Below are 13,334 nucleotides of genomic sequence, written 5' to 3' on the forward strand. Positions count from 1 at the left end.
GACATCACACTCTCGTTCACCATGACAGACAGGTAAAATGGGTGTACAAGAAAGTTGAAGGAAATCCCCAACTTACGAGGTTGCCATGACGATGAGTGGAGCCATGGAGGTGGGTGTGATGGTGGTGAGGGTCCACGTGACAAGGACACTGCATACAGCTGGGTATGCAGAGAACAACAGCTGCTCTATCATCTGCAACATGGGAGGACATCGCTTACACAAACATCCTACTTTCAGTGGGAGATGCATGATCCGGGGAGAGATGGACCAGACACTGACCCCAATTATAAACCTTCTGCCACATTTTCCCATTGTATTGCAGGTATCCCACTCTAGGGTATATTATTACTTCATGATGTTGGATGCTGTAGAAGCATGTGGTAATGTCTACAGCAGTGACACGCCTACTACCAGTAGTTACATGACCTGGATGCTGTAGAAGCATGTGGTAATGTCTACAGCAGTGACACGTCTACTACCAGTAGTTACATGACCTGGATGCTGTAGAAGCATGTGGTAATGTCTACAGCAGTGACACGCCTACTACCAGTAGTTACATGACCTGGATGCTGTAGAAGCATGTGGTAATGTCTACAGCAGTGACATGCCTACTACCAGTAGTTACATGACCTGGATGCTGTAGAAGCATGTGGTAATGTCTACAGCAGTGACACGCCTGCTACCAGTAGTTACATGACCTCGGATGCTGTAGAAGCATGTGGTAATGTCTACAGCAGTGACACTGCCTACTACCAGTAGTTACATGACCTGGATGCTGTAGAAGCATGTGGTAATGTCTACAGCAGTGACACGCCTGCTACCAGTAGTTACATGACCTGGATGCTGTAGAAGCATGTGGTAATGTCTACAGCAGTGACACGCCTACTACCAGTAGTTACATGACCTGGATGCTGTAGAAGCATGTGGTAATGTCTACAGCAGTGACACGCCTGCTACCAGTAGTTACATGACTGAACGATGTCAACAGCGTATGTAGATCACTCCAGATATCATCAGTAAATGATCGAGCCGCCATTAAGGGTTCTCATTATTTGCTCCTGACCCATAGGACATATTCTAACCTTGTGAGAGGTACTAAGTTCAAGTGCAACCTGCCAAGACATTTTACATTAGAATAGTAAAACCCAGTTTTTGCAGTTAAATTGTATATACAGACTTTTCAGTAGGCATTTAATGAGGATTTTTGATTGGTTAAAAGACAAAATATTTCCCAATGAAAATTCCAAGGCATGAAATTGAGCCTACAACCTCACATATCATGGTCCGTAACAGTGTTTATTCCAGCCTTTCCCAAAAAGTGGGTTCATGGCCAACCAGCCCTCAGTTACGCTTACATTGGCTGCCCACGAAACAGAGAATAGAATATAAAATCCTCACTCTCGCTTTCAAGTGCCTCCATGACAAAGCTCCAATCTATCTGAAAGATCTCCTCAGTGAATATGTCCCACCACGGCTTTTAAGATCAAGTTCTAATTGTCAGTTGAATGTCCCCAAGGTCAGATTAAAGTCATATGGACATAGACAGTTCTCTTACACAGCTCCCCTTTTCTGGAACTCACTGCCTCTTCACATCCGACAAGCCGCGACCGTGGAATCTTTCCAGTCCCAACTGAAAACTTTCCTTTTTAAACAAGCTTATGAACTTTAATCCTTTCTTCAGATCACTCTATCTTTTAGCGCCTAGAGAAATTGCCTTGCAGTTTGATTTGTGCGCTATACAAGAACACTTATTATTATTATTATTATATTATGGGTCATGTCAAATTGCTGTGACTTGTCAGCCATACAGTTGTAATTACTAGCATGAGTTCACTAACTTTTTTATAACTTTCAATCAAGTCAGGCGCATTGTTGTTGTTGTTTTTTCCAAGACCTACTAACTTTGGAGTTTTGCTTGCTTGCGTTTCAGATTTACACCTGATGCACCAACGCGACCTGCCCATACCTGGACATTGTGCCAGTTAAATGTAAGAGCACAAATGATGCAAAGGCACGGCCTAGAATGAACACTGTTGTAACCCACTGTTTTCCTTCTGAGCCACCAAAGCAGCTGATGAAAGGCTGTTTAATGTAACATGTCTGCATGCTGCATGTGGTCTCCCGCCTTCTGTCATCAAATCCATTTTAGATCAGAACTACTATGACATATCCAACTGTATTACCATTCTCTTTATTATTTCTTGTATTTAGACAGTTCATAAGTTAGTTGAAACAATCCTCTAAGTGTCCAGTTGAAAATAATTTTAAGTCGCTGCCAGGTTTTACAATTTCAACAGAAATTACCAAGTAGTGTTCAGCTATTACCTAAAACTGACCCTCTTTTGTTCAATATGGGACACAGTACCTCACATTCTCCAACTTTGCCCATTATTTTCACAGTTCAATCCAAACTTGTTTACGAGTGTTTGCAAGGATACCGTTTCCCTACCTGTGCTAGAACTGGTTCTTCAGTCCGGAAGGCAGGAAACAGAAGAATGATCCAGCCTCCCGTCAGTATGACATAAGCATTGATAGCACCAATCAGGAACACGTTCCACAGGGATAACCTGAAAACACATCAACAGGTCCATCCCTGTACATATATCCCTTTAATGTGAAAACACATCAACAGGTCCATCCCTGTACATATATCCCTTTAATGTGAAAACACATCAACAGGTCCATCCCTGTACATATATCCCTTTAATGTGAAAACACATCAACAGGTCCATCCCTGTACATATATCCCTTTAATGTGTGACATAACACATCAACAGGTCCATCCCTGTACATATATCCCTTTAATGTGAAAACACATCAACAGGTCCATCCCTGTACATATATCCACTTTTAATGTGAAAACACATCAACAGGTCCATCCCTGTACATATATCCCTTTAATGTGAAAACACATCAACAGGTCCATCCCTGTACATATATCCCTTTAATGTGAAAACACATCAACAGGTCCATCCCTGTACATATATCCCTTTAATGTGAAAACACATCAGCAATCCCTGTACATATACATCAACATGTGAAAACACATCAACAGGTCCATCCCTGTACATATATCCCTTTAATGTGAAAACACATCAGCCTTTTGATGGAAAGTTTGAAATACGACTAGCTTTATGAATAACAATTAAATTGTAGCTGGAAGACAGAGAATGACCGTCATCTTTGTCAGTAACATTACAACAGTGTCAGCAACTTGAATGCGATACAAGAACCTGTATCGAAACGTCGTGCTCTGAAATAAAAAGAGTTGTCATCCATATATACTTGTTCTATCTGACTTCCAACTTCTAAAATGCCACTGAAAGAAGTGTCAGCAAGGTGGGTTCAGATCTGGAGTAGGAGAACCATTGGTCAGTGGGGTCAGACATGACAGATTCATACCACCCGGGTATTATATATAAGACAGCATAGCAGCTAGGCCACAGAGGAAGAGTATCTGTTTATCATGGGGAGTTCATGCCATCTATCAATGCTCCACACAACTGACGATACAATGTGACATTCCTATCCATATATCCATTCATGATTTAAGTATGTATTAACTTACAAAATGTTATACATACTTCAGTTTGCAATAACCCGAAAAATCACTTGTGCTGACAATACCTTACTGTTATATCACAAGGCTACAATGATAAAATATCCAAGTTCAACTCAAAGTGGTTGATAGCAACTTGCCTTTAGTTCAGCCACATTCTATGTACAAGTTCACTTGAGTATCTCAACATGTATCATCATGATTCAAGTGACATACCTAATTGAACATACCCATACTCACCATATCAGTGGAGTGAGTGAGTGAGTGAATTTACTGTTATGCCGCACTCAGCAATATTTCAGCTAAATGGCAGCGGTCTGTAAATAATCGAGTCTGGACCAGACAAACCAGTGCTCAACATCAAGAGCATCGATCTGCACAATTGGGAACTGATGACATGTGTCAACCAAGTCAGCAAGCCTGACCACCCGATCCCGTTAGTGGCCTCTTACAGCCATGGGTTACTGAAGATCAATCCTAACCCGTATCAGTGGAAGAACAGACACCAGGATGTGACATACCTAATTGAACATAGCAATACTCACCATATCAGTGGAAGAACAGACACCAGGATGGACATACCTAATTGAACATAGCAACAGACACCATATCAGTGGAAGTGACATCAGGATACCTAATTGAACATAGCAATAAACTCACCATATCAGTGGAAGAACAGACACATGTGACACCTAATTGAACATGCAATAAACTCACATATCAGTGGAAGAACAGACAATGTGATACCTAATTGAACATAGCAATAAACTCACCATATCAGTGGAAGAACAGACACCAGGATGTGACATACCTAATTGAACATAGCAATAAACTCACCATATCAGTGGAAGAACAGACACCAGGGTGTGACATACCTAATTGAACATAGCAATAAACTCACCATATCAGTGGAAGAACAGACACCAGGATGTGACATACCTAATTGAACATAGCAATAAACTCACCATATCAGTGGAAGAACAGACATCAGGATGTGACATACCTAATTGAACATAGCAATAAACTCACCATATCAGTGGAAGAACAGACACCAGGATGTGACATACCTAATTGAACATAGCAATAAACTCACCATATCAGTGGAAGAACAGACACCAGGATGTGACATACCTAATTGAACATAGCAATAAACTCACCATATCAGTGGAAGAACAGACACCAGGATGTGACATACCTAATTGAACATAGCAATAAACTCACCATATCAGTGGAAGAACAGACACCAGGATGTGACATACCTAATTGAACATAGCAATAAACTCACCATATCAGTGGAAGAACAGACACCAGGATGTGACATACCTAATTGAACATAGCAATAAACTCACCATATCAGTGGAAGAACAGACACCAGGATGTGACATACCTAATTGAACATAGCAATAAACTCACCATATCAGTGGAAGAACAGACACCAGGATGTGACATACCTAATTGAACATAGCAATAAACTCACCATATCAGTGGAAGAACAGACACCAGGATGTGACATACCTAATTGAACATAGCAATAAACTCACCATATCAGTGGAAGAACAGACATCAGGATGTGACATACCTAATTGAACATAGCAATAAACTCACCATATCAGTGGAAGAACAGACATCAGGATGTGACATACCTAATTGAACATAGCAATAAACTCACCATATCAGTGGAAGAACAGACACCAGGATGTGACATACCTAATTGAACATAGCAATAAACTCACCATATCAGTGGAAGAACAGACATCAGGATGTGACATACCTAATTGAACATAGCAATAAACTCACCATATCAGTGGAAGAACAGACACCAGGGTGTGACATACCTAATTGAACATAGCAATAAACTCACCATATCAGTGGAAGAACAGACATCAGGATGTGACATACCTAATTGAACATAGCAATAAACTCACCATATCAGTGGAAGAACAGACATCAGGGTGTGACATACCTAATTGAACATAGCAATAAACTCACCATATCAGTGGAAGAACAGACATCAGGATGTGACATACCTAATTGAACATAGCAATAAACTCACCATATCAGTGGAAGAACAGACACCAGGGTGTGACATACCTAATTGAACATAGCAATAAACTCACCATATCAGTGGAAGAACAGACATCAGGATGTGACATACCTAATTGAACATAGCAATAAACTCACCATATCAGTGGAAGAACAGACACCAGGGTGTGACATACCTAATTGAACATAGCAATAAACTCACCATATCAGTGGAAGAACAGACATCAGGATGTGACATACCTAATTGAACATAGCAATAAACTCACCATATCAGTGGAAGAACAGACACCAGGGTGTGACATACCTAATTGAACATAGCAATAAACTCACCATATCAGTGGAAGAACAGACATCAGGATGTGACATACCTAATTGAACATAGCATTAAACTCACCATATCAGTGGAAGAACAGACACCAGCATGTGACATACCTAATTGAACATAGCAATAAACTCACCATATCAGTGGAAGAACAGACACCAGCATGTGACATACCTAATTGAACATAGCAATAAACTCACCATATCAGTGGAAGAACAGACACCAGGATGTGACATACCCTAACTGAACATAGCAATACTCACCATATCAGTGGAAGAACAGACACCAGGGTGTGACATACCTAATTGAACATAGCAATAAACTCACCATATCAGTGGAAGAACAGACACCAGGATGTGACATACCTTAATTGAACATAGCAATAAACTCACCATATCAGTGGAAGAACAGACACCAGGATGTGACATACCTAATTGAACATAGCAATAAACTCACCATATCAGTGGAAGAACAGACACCAGGATGTGACATACCTAATTGAACATAGCAATACTCACCATATCAGTGGAAGAACAGACACCAGGATGTGACATACCTAATTGAACATAGCAATAAACTCACCATATCAGTGGAAGAACAGACACCAGGATGTGACATACCTAATTAAACATAGCAATAAACTCACCATATCAGAGGAAGAACAGACACCAGGATGTGACATACCTAATTAAACATAGCAATAAACTCACCATATCAGTGGAAGAACAGACACCAGGATGTGACATACCTAATTGAACATAGCAATACTCACCATATCAGTGGAAGAACAGACATCAGGATGTGACATACCTAATTGAACATAGCAATAAACTCACCATATCAGTGGAAGAACAGACACCAGGATGTGACATACCTAATTGAACATAGCAATACTCACCATATCAGTGGAAGAACAGACACCAGGATGTGACATACCTAATTGAACATAGTAATACTCACCATATCAGTGGAAGAACAGACATCAGGATGTGACATACCTAATTGAACATAGCAATAAACTCACCATATCAGTGGAAGAACAGACACCAGCATGTGACATACCTAATTGAACATAGCAATACTCACCATATCAGTGGAAGAACAGACACCAGGATGTGACATACCTAATTGAACATAGCAATAAACTCACCATATCAGTGGAAGAACAGACACCAGCATGTGACATACCTAATTGAACATAGCAATAAACTCACCATATCAGTGGAAGAACAGACACCAGGATGTGACATACCTAATTGAACATAGCAATAAACTCACCATATCAGTGGAAGAACAGACACCAGCATGTGACATACCTAATTGAACATAGCAATAAACTCACCATATCAGTGGAAGAACAGACACCAGGATGTGACATACCTAATTGAACATAGCAATACTCACCATATCAGTGGAAGAACAGACATCAGGATGTGACATACCTAATTGAACATAGCAATAAACTCACCATATCAGTGGAAGAACAGACACCAGGATGTGACATACCTAATTGAACATAGCAATAAACTCACCATATCAGTGGAAGAACAGACACCAGGATGTGACATACCTAATTGAACATAGCAATAAACTCACCATATCAGTGGAAGAACAGACATCAGGATGTGACATACCTAATTGAACATAGCAATACTCACCATATCAGTGGAAGAACAGACATCAGGATGTGACATACCTAATTGAACATAGCAATAAACTCACCATATCAGTGGAAGAACAGACACCAGGGTGTGACATACCTAATTGAACATAGCAATAAACTCACCATATCAGTGGAAGAACAGACACCAGGATGTGACATACCTAATTGAACATAGCAATAAACTCACCATATCAGTGGAAGAACAGACACCAGGATGTGACATACCTAATTAAACATAGCAATAAACTCACCATATCAGAGGAAGAACAGACACCAGGATGTGACATACCTAATTAAACATAGCAATAAACTCACCATATCAGTGGAAGAACAGACACCAGGATGTGACATACCTAATTGAACATAGCAATACTCACCATATCAGTGGAAGAACAGACATCAGGATGTGACATACCTAATTGAACATAGCAATAAACTCACCATATCAGTGGAAGAACAGACACCAGCATGTGACATACCTAATTGAACATAGCAATAAACTCACCATATCAGTGGAAGAACAGACACCAGGATGTGACATACCTAATTAAACATAGCAATAAACTCACCATATCAGTGGAAGAACAGACACCAGGATGTGACATACCTAATTGAACATAGCAATAAACTCACCATATCAGTGGAAGAACAGACACCAGGATGTGACATACCTAATTAAACATAGCAATAAACTCACCATATCAGAGGAAGAACAGACACCAGGATGTGACATACCTAATTGAACATAGCAATAAACTCACCATATCAGTGGAAGAACAGACACCAGGATGTGACATACCTAATTGAACATAGCAAATACTCACCATATCAGTGGAAGAACAGACATCAGGATGTGACATACCTAATTGAACATAGCAATAAACTCACCATATCAGTGGAAGAACAGACACCAGCATGTGACATACCTAATTGAACATAGCAATAATACTCACCATATCAGTGGAAGAACAGACACCAGGATGTGACATACCTAATTGAACATAGCAATACTCACCATATCAGTGGAAGAACAGACACCAGGATGTGACATACCTAATTGAACATAGCAATAAACTCACCATATCAGTGGAAGAACAGACACCAGCATGTGACATACCTAATTGAACATAGCAATACTCACCATATCAGTGGAAGAACAGACACCAGCATGTGACATACCTAATTGAACATAGCAATACTCACCATATCAGTGGAAGAACAGACACCAGGATGTGACATACCTAATTGAACATAGCAATAAACTCACCATATCAGTGGAAGAACAGACACCAGGATGTGACATACCTAATTGAACATAGCAATAAACTCACCATATCAGTGGAAGAACAGACACCAGGATGTGACATACCTAATTGAACATAGCAATAAACTCACCATATCAGTGGAAGAACAGACACCAGGATGTGACATACCTAATTGAACATAGCAATAAACTCACCATATCAGTGGAAGAACAGACACCAGGATGTGACATACCTAATTGAACATAGCAATAAACTCACCATATCAGTGGAAGAACAGACACCAGGATGTGACATACCTAATTGAACATAGCAATAAACTCACCATATCAGTGGAAGAACAGACACCAGGATGTGACATACCTAATTGAACATAGCAATAAACTCACCATATCAGTGGAAGAACAGACACCAGGATGTGACATACCTAATTGAACATAGCAATAAACTCACCATATCAGTGGAAGAACAGACACCAGGATGTGACATACATAATTAAACAGCAATAAACTCACCATATCAGAGGAAGAACAGACACCAGGATGTGACATACCTAATTGAACATAGCAATAAACTCACCATATCAGTGGAAGAACAGACACCAGGATGTGACATACCTAATTGAACATAGCAATAAACTCACCATATCAGTGGAAGAACAGACACCAGGATGTGACATACCTAATTGAACATAGCAATAAACTCACCATATCAGTGGAAGAACAGACACCAGCATGTGACATACCTAATTGAACATAGCAATAAACTCACCATATCAGTGGAAGAACAGACACCAGGATGTGACATACCTAATTAAACATAGCAATAAACTCACCATATCAGTGGAAGAACAGACACCAGGATGTGACATACCTAATTGAACATAGCAATAAACTCACCATATCAGTGGAAGAACAGACACCAGGATGTGACATACCTAATTAAACATAGCAATAAACTCACCATATCAGTGGAAGAACAGACACCAGGATGTGACATACCTAATTGAACATAGCAATAAACTCACCATATCAGTGGAAGAACAGACACCAGGATGTGACATACCTAATTGAACATAGCAATACTCACCATATCAGTGGAAGAACAGACATCAGGATGTGACATACCTAATTGAACATAGCAATAAACTCACCATATCAGTGGAAGAACAGACACCAGCATGTGACATACCTAATTGAACATAGCAATACTCACCATATCAGTGGAAGAACAGACACCAGGATGTGACATACCTAATTGAACATAGCAATACTCACCATATCAGTGGAAGAACAGACATCAGGATGTGACATACCTAATTGAACATAGCAATAAACTCACCATATCAGTGGAAGAACAGACACCAGCATGTGACATACCTAATTGAACATAGCAATACTCACCATATCAGTGGAAGAACAGACACCAGCATGTGACATACCTAATTGAACATAGCAATACTCACCATATCAGTGGAAGAACAGACATCAGGATGTGACATACCTAATTGAACATAGCAATAAACTCACCATATCAGTGGAAGAACAGACACCAGGATGTGACATACCTAATTGAACATAGCAATACTCACCATATCAGTGGAAGAACAGACACCAGGATGTGACATACCTAATTGAACATAGCAATAAACTCACCATATCAGTGGAAGAACAGACACAAACACCAGGATGTGACATACCTAATTGAACATAGCAATAAACTCACCATATCAGTGGAAGAACAGACACCAGGATGTGACATACCTAATTGAATATAGCAATAAACTCACCATATCAGTGGAAGAACAGACACCAGCATGTGACATACCTAATTGAACATAGCAATAAACTCACCATATCAGTGGAAGAACAGACATCAGGATGTGACATACCTAATTGAACATAGCAATAAACTCACCATATCAGTGGAAGAACAGACACCAGGATGTGACATACCTAATTGAACATAGCAATAAACTCACCATATCAGTGGAAGAACAGACACCAGGATGTGACATACCTAATTGAACATAGCAATAAACTCACCATATCAGTGGAAGAACAGACACCAGGATGACATACCTAATTGAACATAGCAATAAACTCACCATATCAGTGGAAGAACAGACACCAGGATGTGACATACCTAATTGAACATAGCAATAAACTCACCATATCAGTGGAAGAACAGACACCAGGATGTGACATACCTAATTGAACATAGCAATAAACTCACCATATCAGTGGAAGAACAGACACCAGGATGTGACATACCTAATTGAACATAGCAATAAACTCACCATATCAGTGGAAGAACAGACACCAGGATGACATACCTAATTGAACATAGCAATAAACTCACCATATCAGTGGAAGAACAGACACCAGCATGTGACATACCTAATTGAACATAGCAATACTCACCATATCAGTGGAAGAACAGACACCAGGATGTGACATACCTAATTGAACATAGCAATAAACTCACCATATCAGTGGAAGAACAGACACCAGGATGTGACATACCTAATTGAACATAGCAATAAACTCACCATATCAGAGGAAGAACAGACACCAGCATGTGACATACCTAATTGAACATAGCAATAAACTCACCATATCAGTGGAAGAACAGACACCAGGATGTGACATACCTAATTGAACATAGCAATAAACTCACCATATCAGTGGAAGAACACACACCAGGATGTGACATACCTAATTGAACATAGCAATAAACTCACCATATCAGTGGAAGAACAGACACCAGGATGTGACATACCTAATTGAACATAGCAATAAACTCACCATATCAGTGGAAGAACAGACACCAGGATGTGACATACCTAATTGAACATAGCAATAAACTCACCATATCAGTGGAAGAACAGACACCAGGATGTGACATACCTAATTGAACATAGCAATAAACTCACCATATCAGTGGAAGAACAGACACCAGGATGTGACATACCTAATTGAACATAGCAATAAACTCACCATATCAGTGGAAGAACAGACACCAGGATGTGACATACCTAATTGAACATAGCAATAAACTCACCATATCAGTGGAAGAACACACACCAGGATGTGACATACCCTAATTGAACATAGCAATAAACTCACCATATCAGTGGAAGAACAGACACCAGGATGTGACATACCTAATTGAACATAGCAATAAACTCACCATATCAGTGGAAGAACACACACCAGGATGTGACATACCTAATTGAACATAGCAATAAACTCACCATATCAGTGGAAGAACAGACACCAGCATGTGACATACCTAATTGAACATAGCAATAAACTCACCATATCAGTGGAAGAACAGACACCAGGATGTGACATACCTAATTGAACATAGCAATACTCACCATATCAGTGGAAGAACAGACCTAATTGAACATAGCAATAAACTCACCATATCAGTGGAAGAACAGACACCAGGATGTGACATACCTAATTGAACATAGCAATAAACTCACCATATCAGTGGAAGAACAGACACCAGGATGTGACATACCTAATTGAACATAGCAATAAACTCACCATATCAGTGGAAGAACAGACACCAGGATGTGACATACCTAATTGAACATAGCAATAAACTCACCATATCAGTGGAAGAACAGCAATAAACTCACCATATCAGTGGAAGAACAGACACCAGGATGTGACATACCTAATTGAACATAGCAATAAACTCACCATATCAGTGGAAGAACAGACACCAGGATGTGACATACCTAATTGAACATAGCAATAAACTCACCATATCAGTGGAAGAACAGACACCAGGATGTGACATACCTAATTGAACATAGCAATAAACTCACCATATCAGTGGAAGAACAGACACCAGGATGTGACATACCTAATTGAACATAGCAATAAACTCACCATATCAGTGGAAGAACAGACACCAGGATGTGACATACCTAATTGAACATAGCAATAAACTCACCATATCAGTGGAAGAACAGACACCAGGATGTGACATACCTAATTGAACATAGCAATAAACTCACCATATCAGTGGAAGAACAGACACCAGGATGTGACATACCTAATTGAACATAGCAATAAACTCACCATATCAGTGGAAGAAGAACAGACACCAGGATGTGACATACCTAATTGAACATAGCAATAAACTCACCATATCAGTGGAAGAACAGACACCAGGATGTGACATACCTAATTGAACATAGCAATAAACTCACCATATCAGTGGAAGAACAGACACCAGGATGTGACATACCTAATTGAACATAGCAATAAACTCACCATATCAGTGGAAGAACAGACACCAGGATGTGACATACCTAATTGAACATAGCAATAAACTCACCATATCAGTGGAAGAACAGACACCAGGATGTGACATACCTAATTGAACATAGCAATAAACTCACCATATCAGTGGAAGAACAGACACCAGGATGTGACATACCTAATTGAACATAGCAATAAACTC

General features: G+C 39.7%; 1 protein-coding gene across 1 annotated transcript in view; it reads right to left on the reverse strand.

Moving 5' to 3' along the window:
- The window catches only part of LOC124287567, a 54,002-nt gene that overhangs the window by 17,865 nt on the left and 22,803 nt on the right, over nt 1–13,334 (reverse strand). Inside the window, exons 7-8 of the mRNA XM_046724057.1 lie at nt 2,450–2,567; nt 77–192 (exon numbers count right to left, since the gene is read on the reverse strand). Of these exons, the coding sequence (XP_046580013.1) occupies nt 77–192; nt 2,450–2,567 (234 nt within the window). The remainder of the gene's footprint in view (nt 1–76; nt 193–2,449; nt 2,568–13,334) is intronic.

Source organism: Haliotis rubra, unplaced genomic scaffold (assembly GCF_003918875.1).
Source record: "Haliotis rubra isolate DU_JTF1 unplaced genomic scaffold, ASM391887v1 Scf401, whole genome shotgun sequence".
In the NCBI taxonomy this organism is placed as follows: domain Eukaryota; kingdom Metazoa; phylum Mollusca; class Gastropoda; order Lepetellida; family Haliotidae; genus Haliotis; species Haliotis rubra.